At 48.8% G+C, this 25,388-nt stretch overlaps 1 protein-coding gene across 3 annotated transcripts in view; it reads right to left on the reverse strand.

Annotated features, from left to right (window-relative positions):
- Positions 1–25,388, reverse strand: part of ASG3 (SNF2 domain-containing protein / helicase domain-containing protein) — a 67,421-nt gene that overhangs the window by 15,386 nt on the left and 26,647 nt on the right. For all 3 annotated transcript variants that reach the window (XM_086796452.1, XM_086796453.1, XM_086796451.1), the window contains exons 3-11: positions 22,425–22,503; positions 21,984–22,144; positions 21,705–21,839; positions 16,972–17,146; positions 16,251–16,383; positions 16,042–16,156; positions 14,043–14,132; positions 13,744–13,851; positions 13,420–13,626 (exon numbers count right to left, since the gene is read on the reverse strand). In XM_086796452.1, the coding sequence (XP_086652578.1) occupies positions 13,420–13,626; positions 13,744–13,851; positions 14,043–14,132; positions 16,042–16,156; positions 16,251–16,383; positions 16,972–17,146; positions 21,705–21,839; positions 21,984–22,144; positions 22,425–22,503 (1,203 nt within the window). The remainder of the gene's footprint in view (positions 1–13,419; positions 13,627–13,743; positions 13,852–14,042; positions 14,133–16,041; positions 16,157–16,250; positions 16,384–16,971; positions 17,147–21,704; positions 21,840–21,983; positions 22,145–22,424; positions 22,504–25,388) is intronic.

Consider the following 25,388-nt stretch of genomic DNA (forward strand, 5'->3'; position numbering starts at 1 on the left):
CTGTGTCCAGCCGGCGGACGAGAAGTCCGGTGAAGGAACAAGGCGAGGCTGGCCCCTAATGAATCTGATGGCCTGGCTGTCCTGCTCCGTCTCATAGCCCATAGCAGGCCCTGACGAAGTCGACCAAGCAGCGGCACCCCATGTATACATCCCCTCTGGAGCGAGGGGGGCCAGAATGCGCAGCATCCGCAGCCAAATCTGCTGCGCCTGAGGGCAGTCCCATAGGCAATGTCTCTGTGTCTCCATAGGGTGGCCGCATCGGACGCAGGCCACCGGAAGACCGCTGTAGACAAGCCAGGTGCCAACTGCAAAGCCCAGAGCGTGCCTGTCGAGATCCTGCGTGCCTGTCGACTAGCCCAGAGCCTGGTCCAAAAGTCCTCCAGGAACTCCGGTGAGAGTCCCTGAAGCCACTAGTGCCCCGATGCAGCTGGAGAGACCATCCTCCTCGCCGTCAAAATATGTCGCCCCAACCGAACAGTATACTCGAAAAAGGTGATCTCTGTGGCCTCAAGGGATGCATAAGGATCATGCCACTCGTACTCGCCAGGGTCCCACTGGAGCCGGGCCAAGGGGCGCGCTGCATATGCCCATATACGCCAATCAGAGTCCACATCTGCAGGGTCGGGGTCAATATGCCACTTCCGAGAAGCGGGGCCACCACCCGTATCCTCTGAAAGATGCACTCTGCAACCAAAGGCGACTCCACCTCCACTCTCTGAAGTCTGCTCTCATCCTGGATCTCATAGTAGAGGCATCTGCCATCCTCAGTGCAAGCTCTAACAGCAATCAGGATCTCCAACTGAGTAAAGGCTCCCATCCACCATGGGGCCACGGGCTCGAGAGGCGTGAACCACTCCTCTGTGAGTGCCTCCTGAATGTCATCCCTCATAATCAACCCCCCTCTGAAGTGACCCAGCCTCTCCACCTGGATCTCCTCTGGGAGACTGCAGAAGGCCTGCCAGTCTCCAAAACTGCGTGCTGGGCCTGCCGCCAGTGGTCCCAAGGCTAGACGAGGCTAAGAACCCAGCATATGACCCTGCTCTGTGCGAACCGCTGGGCTCCAGATGAGCGGCTGTCTGGCCCGCTCCTCATCACAAGAAGGAGGTCTCTGAGAGAGCCCCGGTCTCAGCAGCTCCCAAGCTGTCAGGATGCTCAAGGCAAATCTGTCCTCCCATCCTCTACTAAGGCCTGTCCTCCTCATCTCTGTGAAGATCCATCGTATCTCTGGTGCCCAAGTGCCCCCTGCTGGAGGAGCTCGAGCCTGCAGCCGCTGCAAAAGAAGCTCTTTCCAAGGCTCAACGCCTGGAAGCAACCCCCGAACAATAAGCTTCCCCAATAAGGCTCTACTCTCATCAACTGGATCTATAATGCCCAAGCCTCCCTGGGCCAACGGAAGTGTAATAACTGCCCAAGCAACCTTTGCCCTGGCTGGCTGACCATCCCGCCCAGACCAAAGAAAGTTCCTGATCAGCCTCTATACCTGGCTGATACAAGAGCTCGAGAAGATCCAGCAAGACGTAATGTACCACATGGTCGCTAAAAGCACCTGATTTGCCACCACCACCCTCCCAGCCAAGGATAGCCGAGCTGTACCCCAATACAAAAGCTTCTTCCGAATGCTCAGAAGAAGCGGGGCAATCTGTTGCTCAGGTGACAAATCTAGTCCAATCTGGCATCCCAAATATCGCACTGCTGTGCCAGGAGGAATCCATCTAAAACCCGGGTCTGGGCTCCATGCCGGAGTGGGAGCGCTACTGATCCAAAAGGCCACTGTCTTGCGCCAATTGATCAATGCTCCCGAAGCTGCACTAAAAACCTGGAGCGACTGCTCTGCCCGCTGAAGATTGGCCTCCTAGCCATGCAAAAATAAACCCGTGTCATCAACAAACTCAGCATTGAGCAGGTCCTCCCCCCTGACTGGGAGCTGGAGTCCTCTCAAACCAACCTCCTCTGCCGTCAGATACATGCTCATAGCCTCCGCAAAGAAGAGAAAAAGAAACGGGGTGAGAGGACACCCCTGACGGACTGATCTGGTCAACTCAAAACTCGGCCCCCTTCCTCCTACAATCAGCACCTGGCTACGAGCTGTGGAATATAGAGCCGCCACCCCTCGAATCCAACCTGGCTCAAAGCCCAGGCGAAGCATAGTGCCCTCTAAGAAACCCCAATCGACTCTATCGTATGCCTTCTCAAAATCGAGAAGCATCACAACCAAGTCCTCACCAAGAAATCTAGCTCGGGCCGTCGCCTCCCAGAAGGTGAAAATGTTGTCAAGGATACTACGCTCCTTGACGAATCCTGTCTGGGTAGCATGAATCAACTCCCCCAGGAAGGGCTAGATCCTCAAACTCAAGGCCTTTGCCAAGACCTTGTAGACAGTATTGAGGATCGTAATAGGCCTCCAATGCCGAATATCATCTGATACTCCCTCCCCCTTGGGGATAAGAAAGATCAAGCCCTCTGTAAAGCTCTGTGGCATCACCCCAGTGTCCAAAACATACTGAAAGCCCCTGCGGAGGCCTGGCCCCAAAAGGTCCCAATAGCGCATAAAAAAGGCAGGCGTCAATCCGTCCTCCCCTGGGCAACTATGGCGCGGAAGGACCCTCAAGGCCTCAGCAAGCTCAACCTCTGAGAGAGGCTCACCCAAAACTGTACGCATACGATCTGTGACCCTCCTCTGCACATGGGCCCACACAGTCTGTCTGCAAGCATCCCGAGCCTCAGTGGCTGGCTCCGCTGAGTGCAGGTCTCTATAAAACCCAGTGGCTATGGCTCTGATCTCCTCTGGCTCAGTAGCTACCGAGCCGTCCGGCCTCCCAAGCTGGCGGACTCCTGCTCGAGCATGGCGGGGCCCAGTAATCTCAAAAAACTCCCCAGTCACTCTATCACCAAGCTGCGTCCACTAAGAGGCCTGGCGACGATAGTAAAACTCATGTCTCTGCTCCTCTGCCGCTCTAACCTCCTGGCGTGCCTGGCTCAGCTGGGACACCACCCACTCACATGTAGGCTGCTGCTCCTGAAGGCGCTGAAGCGAAGCAAGGCTACGTCTCAGCCGACGCTCCCTCTCGCGAGCCTCTCCCAGCCGTGTCAAGGCTGCAGCGTGCAAAAAAGAGCTGAGCTCGATGAGTCCCTGGGCACACTGGCCTGCTGCATCCTGGTCAGAGCTCTGACTATCATGCCATATCCTCTCAATGTCCTCAGCGAGACTAGGATCTGTAAGTACCCTCTCTGGGATCCTCAACTGCAAGCTGGTCTCCCGTGTCCTCTCCTCAAGAGTCAAAATAACTGGCGCATGGTCTGAAAAAGAGGTGCCAGCGAGAATTCCAACAGAGCCCCCTCGCTCCCCTAACCTGTCGCCCACATAAAAGCGATCAATCCGTGATAGATTAGTCCCTCCCTGCCGGCGATCCGACCGAGAGAAACTAAGACTGTCCTGAGAGCGGGAGAAGGCCTCATGCTGCCATGCATCAGTGATCCTCAGTGTCATGCAAAATCGCTCCCAAGCTACAAGCTCCGTACCGTGCACTGTAACATGACTGCCTCCCACCCTATCGGCCGGGTCCTCAAGCATGTTGAAGTCTCCCCCGACACACCAATGTGCGGCCTCTGGCAATGCATCCGTAACCTGGGTCCAGAACTCTGCTATGGCACTAGCATGGTTGGGCGCATAGACATTGAGCACGCCAAAGAGCTCATCATGCGTCCTCAGAATGACATACTATGCTCTACCAGGCACAATGATCCCGCGATCCACAATGGCCTGCCGCCATACATCCGCAATGACAATACATACTCCTCCCTGCCCACCCAAAGGGCCAAATCCTGCAGACCAAAAGGTGTCCCATCTACCAGGCATCACCGAACCATATCTCCGGATCCTACTCTCACCCAAATGGTGCTCCTGCATCAACAGAATATCAATACTGCCCCCAACCAGTCATCTCTGAAGCTCCTGCCTCAAGCAACCACGATAACGTATATAATGTGCGCCGCCAAGGCCCTGTACATTCCATGAGATGATCCTCATGGATGACCTGCTGAGGTGGATGCTGTCTCAGCTGTACGGCGGGCCTTCGCAAGTGGCTTGGATGGAGAATAGTCCCCATCCGAGCGGCTACGAATCTGTCCACCCGGTGTACTGCAAGAATCTCGGATCAGGCGCCAGTGGCTGTCCCCCATGGCGATTGCCTCCCGCTCAGACAGAGCACCCTCGTGTATACATACATATCCAGGGTCGCGTGCTAAGTCTGCCACAATGCGAACGACCAAATGTCGAATCCCTGAGGCATCCACACTCCTGGGATCAATGAAAAAATGAGCCAACTCCCAAAGTCGGCCTATCACATCTGTCACCTCCAGATCGCTCACATGGTGAGAAAACTCAACTGCCTGAGTCTTCAAAGTGCTAAGAGCGAGCTCCAGGGTCCACTCCCGATCGCAAGGGCCACAGAGAGGGAATGAGAAGGCCACCGCTGAATCAAGTACCTCCTCCCCGCGGGCCGGAGGTATCACTACATGAACTCGGATGGGTGCTGGCTCATGGGGGCCCTCTGCTCCAAAAAGCCGTGTGAAGGAGTAATCAAAAGCCTCCGAGCGCTGTCTAGTGTCGAGACAACTCAGCCGACTGCGGATAGAGGCACCGAGCCCACCAGTGCTCCTAGCCTCGAAAGGAGCGGAAGGTACTCGCGGCGGAGTCCAGGAAAGCAAACAGTAACATGGAAAAGGCGCTCTCCCTGCTCGGCCGCTGCGGGCTCAAAGCCATGCTGCCAAGGTCTGAAGAATGCCCGAGCGCCCCTGATGTCAAGGGGACTCATGGCAAGGACCTGGGCCACACTCTGGGAAGTCTCGAACTCGATCTGGTAGTGTCCACGGCCCAGAAGCTGAACGTCCAGGATCTTGCCCACGTCTGCAAGAAGGCGGGCCTGAAGAAGATCCCGGATCTCCCCTCTACTGGGGCGAGTGCCGACTATACGACAGATGGTGGAATGTGCCTGGAGGCGTTCCACCTCTGCGGCGAGGCTCGCTTCCTCTTCTGGCGAAAGAGAAAGCCTGATGGGGGTATCCTCAGGGGCGGTCGAGGGGGCTGCAGAAGAGTCCCTCTGAGGTGGGGCGGGAGGAGCCTCCATCAGAGTCTGAAGCTGTGGCGAAGGCGGAGCGAATGCGATACCTGCAAGAACCGAGCTGCAAACGAAGGGCGGAAAGGGAAGGCGGAAGGATAAAAAAAGAAAAACCCCCAGGGGGCGGAAAAACCAGCAAGAAGGGAAGGGGCGGGGGTTGGGATAATGCAGCAAAGAATAAAAACCCCCTGGGGGGGGGGGGGGGGGGGGCGGGAGCAGCGCGAAAGGAGAGGCGGGGGGAGACAGAGGGCTGGCGGAGGGGGGGGACGGGGCGCTGACGAGGGGAGGGGGGCGCGATGGCGAGCTGAAGGGGGGCGGGCGCTTCAGCGCGAGAGAGGGCGAGAAGGCGAGATGAAGGGGGGGGCGCGATGGCGAGATGAAGGGGGGGCGCATAAGCGATGGCAGGCGAAGGGCGCGAGGGAGGGAAGGCGAGGGGCGAGCAGGCAGCGCGAGCAGGGGTGAAGGCGGGAGCTTCAGCGAGCTGTAAGCTGACCGAGAGTACAGGGAGAGCATCTCATCTATGCTATTGATACATTGGCACCATTTCTTGCTCATCTCTTCAACAGAGCTCTGTCAACAGAGGGGTTTCCGGCTGAGTGGACGATGCACACTATTGTGCCGATCCATAAAGCGGGAGATGTACTAGACCCCGGGAACTACAGGACCATCATGATTGGCCATATATTGGCCAAACTATACGGGGCAGTTTTGGAGGCAGAGCTAAGCACTCATGCAGAGGTTGGGGGATTGAGAGCAGCAGGCCAGGCAGGCTTCCGACGAGCCTTCTCGACCATCGACCACATTTTTACATTGAGGTGCTTGATTGATCAGGCCAAGGCACGGAGGCAACAGCTCTATTGTTGCTTTGTAGATTTCCGCAAGGCATTTGATACTGTGCCCAGAGAGCGCCTCTTTCGGCGACTACAGACACTAGGCATACCTTCAGACATGATGTGGGGCATATACAGGCTATATGAGCAGGTCTTTGGGAGAGTCCGATGCCCAGGAGGCTTGTCCGACACAGTTGCTAGCACCATTGGTGTGAAGTAGGGGTGCCCACTCTCCACCACGCTCTTTGGGCTCTATATTGATGAGGTGGTTGATTACATCACACAGGGAGGAGGCTCTGGGGTTGAGCTATCAGGTATTACTGTCCATGTTATGCTTTATGCTGATGACATCGTCTTGGTATCTGACACGCAGGTTGGGCTTCAAAGACACCTTGTTGCTCTTGATGACTTCTGCGCACACCAGGGTCTCACAGTGAACCTTGGGAAAACCAAGGTTATGATCTTCCACACCTCACCCGCAGTCAGGAGGCACACTACTGTCACATTAGCAGGAGGGCGGGTCGAGGTGGTGAGCTCTTATGTTTACCTTGGCATCACATTTACTAGCTCAGCTGGACGCTTCTCCATGGCTCAGGCAGTCTGAGACAAAGTGACCCGGGGGTATGCAGCTCTTGCTAGCCTTGAGCGTCAGTGTCATCAGGCACATTTTCAGGAACCCCGCATGAAGGGGTGGCTCTTTGATACATTAGTGACACCAGCCTTGATGTATGCAGCAGCGGTTTGGGCACCAGGGCTTGCAGCCTCCACATGGGTACAGCTGGAGAGACCACAGATCTTGATGCGCTCGAGGATGATACGCAGCAAACCATCCGTCCCGCACGACATTGTTCGAACTGAGTTTGCTGCACCACCTATGGCAGTGGAGGCATTGTTCCAGACGATCTCCTTTATATACAGGATAAGGGAGATGCCCACGGAGAGATTATCCCGCCGAGCTTTTGAGGCATCCAAACAGCTGGCCGAGGCTGGCCACACTCGATCTTGGTATGCACAGATGCTACAGTGGTTCTCACATCATGGGATAGACATTGAGCGGTTGCCACCTTTTCAGTATGATCAGTCTGCTCCACGGGGTTATCTCTGTCTCAATGAGAGGAACAGAGTGATGAGACAGGACATATGGCAGTGCTACATACAAGAGACATGGACAGCACCAAAGAGCCCACTACCACCGAAGATGCTGTATTATAGAGACCACTTTATGAGCATCTCAGGGGATGGGTTTATACAACGACCGCGGTACATGGATGTATACATGCCCCACAGCTCTCGCGTTGCTATTGGACAGCTACGAGTCTCATCACATCAGCTAGAGATAGAGGCTGGGAGAGCGGCACGGGTTCCCAGAGCTGGGCGGATATGCAGATTGTGCCGCGAGGAGGTGGAGACTGAGGATCACTTTGTATGTAGATGTAGAGCCCACCAGGGGGTCAGAGATAGATATGCAGGATTGTTTGAGGAGCACTCTTCACTACATCAGTTGATGGAGGCCTCGGACCAGCGACAGCTTGGCAGACTACTACTAGAGCTTCATAGTTCTCGGGAGAGACTCCTCCAGACACCCGCCCTTGGGGATGAAGATGGCCTTCTACAAAGATCACGGTTTCATCATACGCCCGCGCTACATGGACACACCTGTCATGATGTGCGATTCAAGTGGCTGATTATCATTAAGCCATAGAGCTAATCACTTTGTATCAAACCTATAAATAAAAGGCCTAATCTAATGCGAAATGTGTGCTTTTAATTCATATCCTCATTGTGCCATTTTGTGAATGCTGCAAGGGAATGACCCCATACAAATGCCAACACCGACGTCTTAGACTTGGGAATTTTTTTCCTTTTTCCTTTTTCCTTTTTCCCTTCCCGTTGTCAATATGGGACCGCCAGTATAAGCATCGGGATATGCGTAAGCATCGATAGTAGCATTGGTATAGTTTATCGGTAACAAGATTTACCGACGTTTATATCGACTACGGTAAATTACCAATGCCTATACTGAGTCTATTAGTTTACCGATGCCTAACTGTTTATCAATGCTCTTAGCGATGCCTATACCGACTCCATTAATTTATTGACTCTAGTTATTCACCGATGCTTTTACGTTGCCTATAACGACTCTCATTCTTTACCAACACACTCCCAGCTTCGCGCACCCACCGCCCTTGCCACCTGCCTGCCCTAATGCTCCTCCCTACCGCCATCGCCTCCCCTTAGCCTCTAATAGTCTACCCGCCTTCCCCTGTTTGCCAGCCTCAACACCCCAGCCTCCTTGTCGCCTTTCTCCGCCAACCCTCCTTTGCTGTCAAAGCCCCCAGCTGTCCCGCTGTCGCCCTTCCTCCCAAGACCCACTCCTGCTCCTTCCCTTGTATGCCCGTGTCTGCTACCTTTTCCCTTCAAGTGCTCTTTCAGCAAGGTTTGGCTTCCCTGGTCTTTTCTCTTCTAGGAAGACTCCAGCTCTCAGGCGTTTTTCACTAGATGGCACCACGGCTTCAACCCCGCATTCGACCCCCTTGCAGGTGTTTCCGGCTTCTCAGTTACGGTCTGCTTCCCCGCCCTCACGAAGGAGTATCCCTTTCCTCCATCAGGTTCTGGGTCCCCCCAGACTGCCGCCTCGGTGGTAGCCAGGGCAGCTGGGATTCCTTCCATCAGAGTGTGTAGCCTCTCTGGAGGCTCTCCCATTGCTACAATGGGTAGAGTATTCAAGCCTCCATGGTGCTTCATTTGTAGGCGGATGGGACACCTTGCTCATTTCTGCCCACGCCGCCAGGCCTGTGGAGGATGCCCCCCCTCCCCCGACCCCACCTTAGGCTCCCTGGCGAGGGCAGAGGACACAGGAGCTTAGCACCCCCGCCTTCCCATCCTGAAGAGAGGGCAGCCAGTCAACCCAACACCAAGACAAAGGGGGAGGATACTAGCAGGTGTGGCAGCCAACACAACGGCCCCACAAATGCTACGCCTGCCTCCGCAGGGGTGCCACCAGCCAAAGCATCAGTTAGGCGGGTCCCCCGAGATAACAGTGCCTCCTGGTAATCGTTACGATCATTTTCCGGACCATGAGGTGGGCAACACACAGGAGGTGCCAGTTTCAGGCTCTCAGTCTCTAGTTCTTCCTAAAGTTCTGGTGCTGGCGTGCCCCACCCCACCACCACCTGTTTTCTCTCCCCCTCTCTGCCTACAGCCTCACCTCCCACATCCAATTCATGGCACACAAACAAGCTTCATCCAGGATTGGAGCACCTTGGATAATATCTTCACCTTTTGGGAGGCGACAGACACGGCCCGATTTCACTAGGAGGATAGGTTAGTGCTGCTCTTGAACTTTGAAAAAAGCCTACGATAGAGTGGATTGTGATTTCCTCGAGGGCACCATGAATCGAATGGGATTCTCAAGCAGATGGATCCAAGGAGTCTTTGCGCTTTATTTCGCCGCACACAATTCGGTCCTCATTCAGGGAGCAAAAGGAAACAAGTTATCAAATTAGTCCGTTGGGGGTGTCGTCTCGCCCCCTTCCTCTTCCTCTTTGTTGCTAAGGCGATGAACATTTTATTGGCCGCCCAAGGGGACATGGCTTTAGGGTTTTTGTCTCCCCATCCGCTCACAGGAGGAACTTCTAGACTCCGAGTTTGCAGATGATACTGCCGCCAACCTCTCAAGAGAGGAATGGAATCTTCAAAGATTTGTACATGCCATCGAGGGTTTTTTGCCCGGCTTCAAGAGCTCAAATCAACTAGCACAAGTCATGTGGTTTTTTGGTTGAATCCTCATCCACCGCGACTTGAAGACCAGTTGAGTCTTTTCTGTGGTTTCCCCGCATCTTCCGAGTCAGATATATGGGATGTCAGGTGGGGATTGATATCTCGGCAAAGCAATAGCTTGCCCCTCTTGTTCTAAGCATTTGGAAGATGCTCCTTTACTAGAGCACCGCCCGCCATCTCTTTCGCTGGCCATCTACACTCCACGTATAGACGTGAACCCCCTCGTAACCGTACGTGCGACTTCCACTGCATACGTCTTTGCATGGTGGTGGCCAGCAACCAGGTGATCTTAGCCACCATGTGGTACATTACCTCTTGCTCAGTGTTCTCCTAGGCATGCTTTTGATAGCTACAGAGGCTGATGCCGAACTTTTCTTTTGGGCAGGGATGTGTGGTCGTCCTACGCGGGCCAAGCTGGCCTGGAGGGTTATTATCCAGCCTCCTCATCGTGGTGGATTGGGCATCATTGATCTAGCTATTCAAAGCAGAGCCTTCTTGAGCTGGTCATCCGGGACCTTCAGCAAGGGGGTGAGCCTTCGAAGGCTTTCCTCCTCACTCAGATTTTGGCCCGCACGTCATCTCTTGGTGGACCCTGGATCATATGATGTGGATCTTCACGGAGACCCGAGCCTGCAGCCTCAACGACCATTTTGCTGCCAGATTGATTAGAGCTTGGGACCACCTCAAAGCCAGCCCCCACACCGCAGCCTCACTGTCTGCACTTAGTTGGTCACATCGGAGGACGACTGGCACAGTATGTGCCATGCTGCCACCCCTTACAGTCACAGTGGCACTCTCTTTGGGATTGTCCCAAAGCGCAACAGGTTTGGAAGAGGATGCTTCGCCTATACACAACGGTGCGGTCTATGGGGCGTATTATCACCGGAGGGGTGGTAGCTGAAACCGATCCCGTCAAGTGGGAAATGACTCCGTTGGACACCCACACGCGTAATAGCACAACTTAATATCACAATTTGAAATGGACAACTTAATTACAACTTGAAATTGAAATGAAATGAAATGAATAGATGGACACCTGCACTGCGGCCGGAACGGGCCGACCCCCCTCCCCTCAATATATGATATATTTATTGGGAGTATTTAACAAATACAATGCTCCATGGGTTCCAAGAACCAGATGATGTCCATGTACATATGCATACAGTACCAAACAAATAGGCTCGAAGTCGACGTTCGAAGTAGATGTTCGAAGCAAAGCGACCACTAGCGTGGTCTAGTCTCTTCGGTCCTGTGCTTTCACTGGACTCCGCGGAGAGCGCCCCACTGGTGTTCTAAGACCACGCACAAACAGGCGCTCTCGTACTAATGCCTGGCTCTCCCGATCTCAGCACCTTTGGACCGTGGTTCTCCAAGAGCTTGGACAACCTGGCACTGAACGGGTGTTGCCGTGGAGAGAGTCCCTTTATCAGATTTATCACAAAATATTTTACTTATATCTGAAATTCACTTACTTGTAAGTAGTAGATGGAGGACCAATACCCGAGATATCTGTAGCTACTTGAGTGGGACACCTGATGTAGCCACTTGAAGAAGAAAGACGCCGCCTATGGAAAGGAGGTGTAACAACCTGGCTGCTGAGCAAGTGCAACCACCTTGAAGACAATACAGCCACCTTTATGGAGAAGTGGAGCAGGAGCCGTTTATATGCAGGGTACAGCTGCCACCAGTATGCAGAGCACAGCAGCCTTGTTGGTGATGGAGCGCGCAACCGCTATGCTGAGTAGGCAGCCGCCTGCGGGAGGGTGGCACACAGCCGCCGGCAAGAGTGGGCAGAGAGAACAGCTGCCAGCTGAAGGACTAGCGCAGCCAGCAGAGGGATTGCAGAAGCGCAGGTTGTTGGAGGAGACACTGGCGCCTGCAGGAGGCAGCGCACAGCCTGCAAGAGATGGTACACGCCGCCTCTGAAGATAGCGCACAGCCACCTGCTGTGGTAGGCAGTGCAGCCTGTTTGGCTGCCTGTCTGAGGCGCACAAATACACAGCCGCCTTCTAGGTCGCCTGGCGAAGGGAAGGCAGCCTGCTGGACAGAGGGAGTCGCCTGCAGAGGAGCAGCGTAGCTGTATGGAGGTGGCAGCCTGCAACAGTTCTGATGTGTGTGAGGCACACAGTCGCTTGAAGATGGCAGCCATCAGCATACAGGATGGAGGTGAAGGTGGCGCAGCCTGAAGGGAGGAGGCGCACGATTATGTGTGTGTCAGGATGGCCGTGGTGCTTCTTTTTTTTAAAGATTGGAAGGGGAGTAAAACTATATTGATTTGGTTGGCCCCCCCACGATTGCATGTGGGTGGCCAGTTCTATGGGGGTGTGGGTAGGTGACCATGCACCCACCCCCCCACACACACTTAAGTGGGGCTCCCCACCTTGGCCCCTAAGTGGGTGCCCAAAGGGGGTGCCAACTTTTAAGTGAGTGTGAACGAATGACCTTATAAATCAAAAGGTTCGAGATTAAAGTATTAAACTAACATGTGCAATATACTTACCACCTGTTCACGTGCACCAAAACTCGTCGAAAGACAAAGCAAACTTCACGACTCACTCGCAGGCGTCCCCGCTCAGTAAGTAACACGTCATGCAGGCAAACACAAAAATACAAGTCATGCAAAAACAGTTTCAAACATGCAGAACATGAGTGCATGTGCAAATAGTATCATGGACATATCTCCCGTTCATGCAACAAGTACAAAATATCTGTCGGCACAAAAATGGCACGACGTAAAATATAAAACCTGGTCTTCCTATGGAGTGACAATCCCATAGGTAAGACACAGTTCCAGGCACAAGCCTCCCTATGGAGTGACAGTCACATAGGTAAGACGGGGCACGAATACTGGCTCTTCCATGGCGTGACAATCCCATGGGTCACAGTCCAGGTCATACACGGGTGGCACCAGTCTGGCTCCCGTCCATACGACACCATCCTGCTAACACACGAGTGGCACCAGTCTGGCTCCCGTCCATGTCAGCAAAATACTGGCCTCTTCACATGAGACACCGGCTTGGCCTCAAGTGAACGAGACGCAAAAACTGGAGATGGACCAAATGGTCGGCCAATTGGTGACAGTAGCTTGGGTGATTAAGGCCAGCCCTGCTCTCTTCTAGGAGGAGGCAATAGGTGGGCAGGCCCTCCGACTCTCTCACTGCAGGATAGATACAGTTCCCACCCCCGAGCGACAAGTCAGCAAAGCCCTCGTCTCCGAGCACCATTCGAAGATGGGAGATCATCAGCAGCATAGCTGCATGGCATATATGGTGGGCCCGTTACAGCGAGGCCATCAAGGGTACTCTCACCCAACCAGCAGAGTCTATCCGCTCCATTTGAACAGACATCATTCATACCCTCCGCGGTGGGGGAAGCTTCAGCGTGGTTTGGATCACATGCGTAGATGGTGAGAGGCCTTCCTGTGCACATGCGCATGGGTCCCTTTTTCACTGACCTGCCCCCCCCCCCCTCCCCCTTCCTTCTCTCCTCTTCTTTATGATGTAGCTTCCTTCCGAAAGCAGCCAGCCATGGAGGGAACCATCCCTCCCCAGTTTGTTTTTTGCCTTTTACGAGGGTTATGAGCATGTACATTTAGCCCTCAGGCTGCTGATTTTTAACTGATAGAAGGATCTCTTTCCCGGAAAAAAACAAAACAAAACAAAACAATCTTAACAAAGAACTTGAATACTCACTGTGTCTGCAGCAGTCAGGTTAAGCCCAACACCACCAGCTCTAGTAGTCAACAAAAACACAAAAGGACTCGTCGCTCCTGCAAGATCTTTTGTACTTTCCCTTAAGGTATTTTCTGCATTGAACTTACGAGCAGCAGCAAACCTTTCTTCAGCTCGAACTGATCCATCTAGACGTTCATAAGGATATCCACGGAACTCCAGGTAGTCCTGATACCAATAAAAACACCTTTAACCCCAAGAATTACTTGGATGAGAGAGCAGTATAAATTTTTTTTTTTCATCAGTGCAAGGACTTCAAACAGAAAAAGAGCCCAGGATATCAACCTGAAGTATGTCCAATGTGCGGGTCATTTGAGCATATACTAAAACTCTATGCTTTTCAGCATACAATTTCTCAAGAAATGAGTCCAAGACCATCAGCTTTCCACTTGCCTGAAGATTCAAAGAGACCAAATCTGGAATAGCAATCTAAGGAGATGACAACATATATATGTGTGTGTGTCTGTGAGCATGCGGACACCCCCCTCCCCCCCCCCCAAAAAAAAATAAATAAATAAATAAATAAAATCAATAAATAAATAAAATGATGTGCTCACTGAGCTGACGTGTAGTGTAAAAATGACCTGTATCAAATGTTCTCCCTCTTCAAATGGTTCAGGCTCCACCCCATCAAACAAATAAGGGTGACTGCAAGCTTTCCTTAATTGCACAACCTGCAAGTGCATATTTACCCAATGAATGAATGTTAATAAAAACAATATATTCACTGTAAGAAAACTATGAACAGAAAAAACCACCACCATCTTATGAGATGGCTTCCCTTTGGGTGGACTGCTTGGGTGGCACCCTCGGTGGTAAGGAAGATGATCTAACAAGAGGTTTCAAGCTGAGGATTCGTTACTGGATATCTTGCCCAAGATGGTGGGGACAAGGGACAAGCAGCTTGGGTGGAAAGAGAGATTTTGAAGGATGAATGCTTATAAGTCTTGAAGCAACTTGATCGTGATGAAACCCCACGATGGGATGGTTCATCTGCTGATTCTTTGTCACAGAAAATCTCGCTGCCTCTGAATCCCTAGGTATTGTCTCAGCATGACCTCTCAATGGCGGCGAAGCTCTAGTAAGTACAAACCCAAGCATCTCTGATACTCATCCTGCAGAGGGCCAAATCCATCTTGAAAAAGACAGTGGAATCTCTCGCAAATCACATAATAGGATGGGCATCTGAAGATGTAGTGCTCCTCTGTCTCCACCTCCCCCAGTCATGCATACCCTACATACCCATGCCTCCAAAGGAATGTCCTCTGCTCCACTAGACTCAATCCTGTGCAATGATACTCTCTGTTGTCCAATGGCGATCCACATGGCGTGTAACATGTGCCTAGGAAGGTATCAAGGGCTCACAATGAATCCATCCTCGGAAACTCCTAGAAAGTGCTCTCTCTAGGGCTGGAGTTCTGTAGGGAGCTCTGGTTGGGGACAACCAGGTGCGGCTCATATGAAGCCCTGTCAAATTAAGACGGACAAGGCAGTTGATCTCTTGCCCAGAAGCAATCCAAAAACAGGGAGTCAAGGCTGCTGTACTGAAAGGGGGGGAGGCAGTCCATCTGAAGGCATGTCGGTCAAACCAACGGACCATTCGTGAGTATCAAGACCTGCATAGAGGTCTCAAGGGCCAAGAGGAACTTTGTTGATTTGTTCATCTAAAACAAGCAGCCCAATCCATAACTAAGACGTAGGACCTGAACGACTAGAAAAGGGGCATATAGCACATCCCAAGCGCAGACAATACTTTTTTTAAGGTATGTAAGCTTAGTTTCATGTTGTTAATCCTTTTGAGAGAGAGAATCCTGTTGTTAATCAATGAAGAGCTGTCACAAGTGCCGCACTTGAATTCCCAAGATGTGGGTCCCCTATGAAGTCTATTCAGCATTGAGGATGTAGAGAGGCTTAGACTGTATGGAAGAGAATAACATTGATTATGCCTTGTATGAGAAGAGAGCCCTTTTAGCCTTTTTATATCACATGAGGCATGATTTTTTGGTTATGTAGGTCCGCCCTTGGGTTTTCCACGAGGGAACCTGGACTGGTATGCCATGTACACAGACAGAGACACAGAAGTAATTCCCTTGGACTTTGTTCCTCACACTTTGCTCATCAGTAGACTGTGATTGGGAACCTGACTGCATGGCAAGTTTGGCGATCTCGTTTTGGCGAGGCCATCAAGGTAGCCCAAACATTCCACATTTAGGCACTAACAAAAATTTGGCCAGAACTGCTCATACTCTTGCTCGCCAAGTATTGGCAGGCAGCCTGTGTGCGTATTTGGAGAGAGAGCCCCTTCTTGTATACGAGCTCTAGTATTGTATAAAACCATCACATCCCTGATTGTCTCCGCTAATGTTGATGAAACGATATGTTTTTATTGACATGAAGCTTACCTCTTCTCTAATCTCCTGTTTTTTACTGACATGAAGCTTACCTCTTCTCTTATCTCATGTCCTTCTAAGCTAGCATCTAATCCCTCCTCTCTGGGACAACAGAAAATATAGAACAACAAAACAGGTGCCGCACACAAGGAGATCTGATGGCAACGTAACTGCAGCACATCAAAGTACTTACAATGTTTTGCAATGACATCTGAGATACTGCCCCATTCTTTTGCATTAGTTTGGGCAGCTCTTTCTTAAGCACAGAGAGATATATATCCTTCTGCAATGGGACTAGCCTTGCCAATCTTCACAAATATGCAGGAGAGTTATTAATAAAAGTTGCACAAATCAGCATGGATTTTTTTAAGGGAGAAATAAGGACTTTTGTAGACTACTGACATTGTGACTTCGGACAATGAAGGCAAAACAAGGGTCTTGTTCTGCACCAACATAGCTTTAGTTCGGCGAAGCATGAAGACGTTTATAATGCTTTTTAGCAATTTCAGCTCCCCACTTCCTTCTGTACCTGAGCCTGAAACCACACGATTACAAGCAAACCAAAAGGTCAGGCCTTGAACATGGAGATTGATGTATTGCCTAGCCCTTCAAAGCCACCTAATCCATTAGTATCTGGACCTATTGCTCCTGTTCTAAACCTCATTCTCTAATGTGCTAGTGTTTTTTTTTCACTGGCCTTCAAGATCCTCCCATAGTTACTGATTTTTCACCACCGTAGGCACTTAATTATCTACCCATAGGCGATGCCGCCGAGGAAGCACCAAGGGGGGTTTTGAACCCAGGACCTCTTGGTCCTAGGCAAATACCTTCACCACTTGAGCTATCACCTCATTGGCAATGTGCTAGTGTTTGTGCCTCATGATGGTACATTTCCTCAATTGGCAATGCCTTTTGCATCTACCCAAGTGCTTCGTTGCTCACACTCTCATTGGAGCACCTATTGATGTCACTATTATCAAGACTCACTATTAATGTCACTAGTATCAAGACTCACATATGGGCCTCTTGTTCTCACGTATTCTAGCTGAAAGCCCCAGGAATGTCCACATGTCTCTGGCCTATTCTTCTGTAGAACAAAAGTGATGCAATACATTACACGCACCATGGGCAGCTGAAATCGGAAACGCAGATAGAAAATCCTCCAAGTTATGAAAAACCCGAGGCATGCAGAAGTGTAACAATGCCCACAATTCAGTAAGATTGTTTTGTACTGGTGTTCCTGTCAATAGCAATCGCCTTGGAATCATATAGCTGTTCTCAATAGTCTTATAGAGTACCTGTATTCATGTGAAAAATAAATGATCTTAAGCAACAGCATAGGTCGTAAGTACATACACACACACACACACACACAAAATGTGTTTCACGATTTCGAAACCTGCGAAACGTTTTGAGCTGAAACATTTCTACAAAACCTCGAAACTTCTCGGTCCCATCTTTTATTCGTTTTGTTTTTCATAAATCTGGTCGTGTTTTCATTCCACCTCGTTTTCCCGTGTTGCAATGCCGTCTGTCCAGCCCGTTTCTGCTCCCATGGTGTGACTTGCATGCTTGCTTCAGCCCGACTTTCTGTGCACTTCTCCTTCTCCTTCCTCTTCCTTTCCTTCCTTCTCCTCTTCTCCCTTCCCCTCTTCTTCTCCTTACTCCCTTCTTCCACTTCCTCCCCTTGTCCCCTCTTCTTCTCCCTTCTTCTCCTTCTTCCACTTCCTCCCCTTTTCCCCTCTTCTTCTCCTTCCTCCCTTTTTCCTTCCTCCCTTCTTCCACTTCCTCTCCTTTCCCCCTTTAACAACATAAATCTGAGATTCGAAATGACCATATAAAATAAAGAACCGCATCAGTTAAGGCGAAACCTTTCGAAAAAAAACCTTCAAAACCTCAAAACATTTCTTGTGACTATGACATAGATAGATAAATTGATAGATACATTGGATTCATAGATACCAAAACCTTTCGAAAAAAAACCTTCAAAACCTCGAAACATTTCTTGTGACTATGACATAGATGGATAGATTGATAGATACATTGGATTCATAGATACCAAAATTTAATTCTCATCTTTGTAGTCACGTGAACCATAATATTCTTTTGCCCAACCAAAATCTAGAAGAGCTGATAAACCCAGCAAAAGGACTACATGCTTATCGTTCTTTATTGAAGAACAAGAGAAGGATTATCATTTCATGGTTGTCTAATCTTCTATGTGCATGGAAAGCTCCTTTGGCTTGGTTGGCCTTCCGAGAAAATGGCTTTTGTTCCTACTGAATAAAGATACCCTTTTTGGGGTGGTCGTGGGTGGGTTTTGGGGTGTGTGGGGGGGGGGGGGGGGGACCATGCCACTCCTAGTCCCTAGTGTGGGTGCAATCTGTTCTTACATTGCGTGATTGCATAGTATAACATGGCCGTGTTACACCATTACTAGAGAATTGCATCAATTCAAAGACATGGACCTATATAACACCAAGACTAAAGGATTGCATCAATCCGAAGTGTATATATATACCTAGATGAATCCAAGAACATGCCCAAATTCACCTTTTAGGAACGTGCATGTTATATACTCATGGTAGTCAACCCACAAGACTATATAACTATCAACTCTATTATGCATAGTATGGACTAGATACTATGACATCCCCACTAACGTCATCAGTGCCCAATAGTGGGTGTAGAACTCTGTATCAAGATATGCTCTCACACACGCACTCCACACACACACATAAAAGCATATATTCACACAAAGCCCTTCGTACTGAGTTTCTGTCAAACCTCCGGAGATGCAGGGCAGACTCAGCCATAATGAAACCTAGCACTAAGGGAAGTAGCAAATAGAAAGAATTAGTACAGCAAATAAATAGTTGATAGGGCAAAATAAGCCTTGCTAAAGATAGAAAGAATTAGCACAATATCAACTGGCCGCAACTCGGATGAAAACTTCACAATGTGAAATCTGCACGTCCGCTAATACAACTGAATTATATACCTAGATGAATCCAGGTACATGCCCAAATTCACCTTTTAGGAACGTGCATGTTATATACTCATGGTAGTCAACCCACAAGACTATATAACTATCAACTCCATTATTCAGTATGGACTAGAACTACGACATCCCCACTAACGTCATCAGTGCCCAATAGTGGGTGTAGAACTCTGTATCGAGATACGCTCACACACGCACTCCCCCCCCCCCCACACACACACACACATAAGAGCATATATTCACACAAAGCCCTTCGTACTGAGTCTCTGTCAAACCTCCGAAGATGCAAGGCAAACTCAGCCATAATGAAGCCTAGCACTAAGGGAAGTAGCAAATAGAAAGAATTAGTACAGCAAATAAGTAGTTGATAGGGCAAATGCATCGCTAAAGATAGAAAGAATTAGCACAATATCAACTGGCCGCAACTCCAACGAAAACTTCACAATGTGAAATCTGCATGTCCGCTAATACGGTTGAATTATATACCTAGACGAAGTGTATTTCATGGAACTCTTTGTTGTGGACTTCGAGAAGCCAAGAAAGTGCCTATGAGTTTATGCATGAGCTCACAGAATGGTCAGACTTTCCCAAATGGGTTACCCCTCAATTACGGGTGCAAAACAACAAAGTTTGTCAGAAAGAATCTTCAAAGCCATCAAAGGTGTTTGGTGGAGAGTCTTGAGTGGATCCTTCAAAACTTGTGGCACCAATGGAGGACAAACCAACTGATGTGTTTTCATCATAAATTGTAGCAGAATTTGTCAATACCTGATTTCAGCTTATAAATATTGTAAAGTTTTTTTCCTTTAATATATTCCGTAGATATGTTTGCATAGAAAGGACCAACCATCAAAGCCCTACATGGAGTGCTTGGATGCTGGTCTCAGCATGCACAGCCAAGGCAGTACAGGTGGATACTGGTTTTCAGCAAGAAAGTTATCAGCAAGAGGTGTCTAAACCTCTCATTAATGACCTCTACTTTATCACGAGGTGCTTTGCCAGTGGTAGGTACTTCATCAAAAGATACTCCTTTTCATGGAGTGATACATTTGTTGATTCTTGTCACCAGGTTGACTCCTCACCTGAAATTGTTTTTGGTATAGAGCATTGCAAGATGGAAGATTTTTCCTTGATAGTTGATCGCATGACATTGTGCACCTGCAATATTTGGTCATGGACAAAATTGACTTTTTAATGTGAAATGTCCCAGGGATTTCGAGGATGCCTGAGCTTCTAGGTTCGGCCAAGGTAGAGCTTTGCACCAATGCTAGGTTTTGTATGCAAATCAGCAATTCAGGGTTTGCATCCAAAATTAGGGCTCGTGTTTTTGCACTAAATCAGTATTTTTACATCAGCTTCTTCGTCATTTTCAGCATAGTAAATTGCTAGAAAGTTTAGATTTCAGCCTAACATGGTCCTAGCGAGTCTAGGAAGCATGTAGAAGTCTAGGGTTAGGATTTGTGGGCTGATTACTGCAGAAAAACAACAAAGTTCCCTTCAGTGCATCAAAAAAGGGAACAATGCCAAGCCCAAGACGAAGAGCAACGAGTCAGATGTTTGAAGCAGTTGCAGAGCATGCTGACAGCGTTCATGAGGGCCGAGGCCAAGTACAAGCAATGAAGCAGTGTGACACAAGAAATAAGAGTGAACAAGAGCACCGCGCTTGAAGACCAACGACAAGGAAATACCAGCCACACACAAGGGACAGTCTGGGTTCCACACGTCAAGGTCAACCAAGAGGTGCAAGAGTCGGAGTCTACAAAGCCTACACCAGTTCTAGAACCACTGGCCAAGATCCAACAGTTCTTCAAGGAGGTGGCAACACCTGAGGCTTACACGAGCCGAGTGCTTCAGTAGTTTCCGAAGTTTCCGTGGAGTCTACTGTACCATCAGAGCTTCTAGAGGCAAAGGGACTAGTTCCAATGCCTGCAGTTCCCAAGGTGGTATGCACCCTTGCTCCAAGTTAAGCAGGAGAAGATGTCGCGTGCACACTTCCAATGGTGTAACATGGACATATCCATTATATCTAGCCACTTCAGAGGACTTGTTCGTGGCCGAGTCTTGATTTGGTCCACGTGCCCAATGAGTAGCCAAGTGTGGACACAATTCTTATTATTATTTAGTTGTTTTAATAAAGTAGAGTTGGCAGCCAACCAATCAGCCCATAGTACCCTATAAACACAGGGCTAGGGCTGACAGTCATTGTCAAGTAAGGCATTCATTGAGTAGTGAGATTCGAAATAGAGGGTAGTAGCCTGTGGTTCCCCGGCATCCCATGATTACTTCAGCAAGTGCCATCATCATCATCATCAGGGTTTGCATTTACCATACTGCAGTTCATTGTATATATTCATGCATAATGGAATATACAGCCGATTAGGGCATCTCTCTCTCTCTCGTCTTTTGAGTTTGACAATCATCTTCGCGTTAATCTCATCATTAAGTCTTCCATTGTTAGTGTGTGTGTGTGTGTGTGTGTGTGTTGGGGGGGGGGGGGGGGGGGGGGTTTGGGGGCGCTCCTACTCTTTATCTTGTTTTCAAAAGATGTCTAACGAAAAAAATAGCCATTGCATTTTCAAGTGCTTTTATCCCTTAGAAGTGTTCATTTAGGACTTACTGTATTTATCTTCCTCACCTTTGGAGCTGATCCTAAGTTTGATATCGTGCGACTCTTGGTTCCTTTGCAAACACTGATCGTTACTTTTAGATAGCTCAACCACCCATGCATGAGTGCACATGCAAGCATGCATGTCCGACTGGGTGGGTGGGTGACGACCAATTACAAGGGCATGTCAGCAATAAATAAAAACCCCAATTACTTCGGTTGCAGAGTCAAATGTCGACCAATTACTTACGCTAGAGGGGTTTTTAAGCCTTTGAGCTTCGTCAATGATGCTGTAGCGCCAACGAAAGCGTGAAAGAAAGGCCACATCAACCATAGCCAGGTCATATGTAGTTAGAAGAACATCAAAGGGCAAAGCTGGATCATCCTGCATCCAAGGATACTTCTCAATCAGCCAACTTTGATACAGAAAGGAAAGCTCATGCTTTCAATCAAAATCTCCAGACTGTTGGCTGGATAGGTCTAAATCTAATGCACACACATTTCTATAGATTATGGTTTTGGAACATACCCGAGATGTGGCTGGCTGGCTATTGACAACTTGACAGATTTCCTCTGAAAGCATAGCTCGCTCGTCTCTGCTCCCAATATACCGGAGAATTCGCAGCTTGGGAGCATGATGTAAGAACTCAGATGACCATCCATCAATGACACTCAAGGGGCACAGAACCACTGTGAAAAAGGGAACAAAAAAGGGTTCAAAGCCACAAATCAAATGGTAATGCCTAATAATACGAGATTATGCTCCATCCTGTCGGCCCGCCCTTGTCTGAGTGATTATCTGACCATGCTGCCCAGAAGTGGGCATGAGTTCGAACCCTATCACCTATAAAATTATATTTAACTCACTAGGAAAAAATAATCATTCTTCATCCTTTGCATTGAAAGGAACCATTTGCCTTCAATAGGCATCTCTCAACACAATTTTTTTCACACACAGTTTTTAACTTACGAAAAGGACCCGAAACGCCCCGTTGAAACTTCAAGTAGGAGATCAATGTAATTGCTTGAAGGGTCTTTCCAAGACCCATCTACACAACAAAATAAAAAAGAAATGACTTTGTGTGTTATGACAATAATGATAGTAGATGATATCTCAATAATAAAATATAATCACAAATATTACATCATTTAATAATATCTATAAAACAATGGTTATAATAAATTAAATCTAATTTATAATATTATTAATATGATACCCAATACTTACAATAAAGCATTAATATTGTACGATGACTTTTATAATTAGATATTACTTAAATATTTGAATATAATATATAAGAAATAAGTTGATAACTATATTATGTATTATTATGAATATCAACATATATTATATGATATGTAACAACATTAATGCTTTTTTTCCATGAAAAGATCCTTATTTCAGTCGAAAGAAAAATGTCCCCCAAAAGCAAAAGTAAACTAGAACCCTCCAAGGAGGTCAAACGTGCAATGCAGAAAGGAGGGGGGCTCCCTCCTTGGCTGGCCACTCTCGAACAGAAGCTGCATCGAGAAACAGGGAAAGGGGAGGAAGGGCCTCTGGCAGCCGAAAACAAAGGATGCTACCATCCCCAACAGTAGGAAAAAGTCCTGGAGAGCAGTTGTGGCTGCAAGCACCACCAAGGCAGTGAAAGGTCTGCAAGTGAATCTGCATGCCGAGGGGGAAAAGGTTGCAAGCTCTACTCGTCCTCCTCACCTCGCGAGGCTTTCAAAGCTTGTTTGGATGGTAAGTAGTGACAATCCATCCATGCACAGCTGTTCCCACTCAGAGTGGATGCATGTCCCCAAGTAAGGCCACTCAGCATTGGCCCGACTCCAAGCAACCACAAGATGATCATCCTTGCAATGCATGTACCTATAAATCCCCTACTCATCTGCAAAGCTCATGTGAAGAGGTGGGCCTCCCCTGGATCTCCACATCATAGAAGCAATCTGGCTCTCTATAACTGGAGCAATGGAGCTCCATCCTTGCTACTCGCAATGCCACTGATGGCATCCGTGAGGCGAACATCGCCAACAAACTGGGAATACCGATGATCTGGTCTCAGATAGTGATATCCAATGACACACAATCCCACTGTGTAATGGGGAAGCGTGAACCCCAGAGCACTTAAGCATTTACTCGATCAATAGCACAATTAGACCACAGAAGAAACACCACAAAACACCAATACCATCAACACCACACTTAAGCCGGAGAGGAGACACCCTCCTATTGGATGACTTCAATCTACGTTCAGCTGGTTTAGATGTACGATTTCCATGCAGACTCCATTGTGCTCTCTGAGATGGATCCGGGAGAGAAAATTGCAGCAGAAATCCAAGGATGTACAATGTACGGGAGGGATTTTTTTGACATTGGAGCCATGCATGAGCTGATCATATGTAACAGGATGTCCTGTTGGCCTACATCTGCTAGCCTTGCATGCTTTCCATATGGGTACGGCTCCAGTACAGTTGATTATTTGATGGGTTCTCCTGCTCTTATGTCACATATGCAAGATTTTATTATCCATAGGAGCCAACCACACTTATCTCGTTTTCACCATCTCTAGCCCCCCTCCACCACCCACTCCAAACCCCCCCATCTTTCACTTACCCACACTTATGTGAATGACATCTCTACTTATGTCAAACCCAAATAATATCTAGATATTTTAACCACTCTAAGAGTGGGTTCACAAACACACTCATAAGGAGTGTTCGCACACATAAGGACACACAAGTACATATGGGGTCCGAAAAACCCAAACCCAACAACACATACATTACAACTCTCCTCCATCATCCTTGACTCTGCTCATGCTAGCTACCCTTATACCACCAGCTCCACCGCCAAACAACCCACAAGATCACAGCCACAAAATGACGATGAATGCAGGAACACAAGACTTCAGCTCTTGGCGGAAAAGAGACACAGCGTGCATTCCTAGCCAAATGCGAACAGTTGTACAAGCTATTTTTGAGCAAGGATAACTCAGGCACATGGTGCATTTTAGAGAGAAAGAAAACCCCAACACCCATGATCACCAATCCTCTCCTTTGGGATGTCCATGCATGACTTCAGCCATTTTGGAGCATTCTGGATAACATCTTCACATTCTGGGAGGCGACCGCTTCAGCCAGGATGCGGCAACAGACCTCATAGTGCTTCTCCTAGACTTTGAGAAAGCCTATGATAGGGTGGATTGGAGCTTTCTAGAGGGCACGATAAGCCGGATGGGATTCCCCATGGAGTGGATTTGTAAGCCCAACGGGGCATGTAGTGACAGACTCAACCATGTGTCCAAGAGATAAAGATATAGAGAGAGAGGGGAGAGAGAGAAGGGAATAGGGATCTTGCACAATACACCACACTAGGAGGGGAACAGGCCCCGCCCCCTTTCAGGAATTTATTCAGGAACAATCCACAGGCACGCTAGCTAGGATCAATACAATCAATGAACACAAAACAAACAGATATGCCAATGTAGGATATCCAAGTCGATGTCAATGTCGAGGCACAAGATCTCTGATGCCGAGCACACCACAGGGATGACCCACAAGTATCTCTCACCGGGCTAGTACCAAATCTAATATCCAAATCCAAATCCAATGAATCCAAGTCTAAATCCACATCCAAGTCCAAGTCCAAGTCCAGATCCAAGTCCAAATCCAAATCCATGTCCAAGCTATATGTCTAAGTTCCATGTTCATGTCCAAGTTCCATGCCCAAGCTCTATGTCCAAGTTCTCCATGTCTATGCTCCATGTCCAAGCTCTATGTTCCATATCCAAGCTCTATGTCCAAGTTCATATCCAAGTTCAAGTAGTCCAAGCTCCCATAAGTAATCTCCACAACTCCTTCAACCTTGTCGATGAAGAAAACCATGGAAAAGCTCTTTCTGGCAAGAAAACTGATATAAAACCTGTTTTAA

Source organism: Cibotium barometz, chromosome 63 (genome assembly GCF_041138505.1).
Source record: "Cibotium barometz isolate CiBa-2024 chromosome 63, ASM4113850v1, whole genome shotgun sequence".
NCBI classification, from domain to species: domain Eukaryota; kingdom Viridiplantae; phylum Streptophyta; class Polypodiopsida; order Cyatheales; family Cibotiaceae; genus Cibotium; species Cibotium barometz.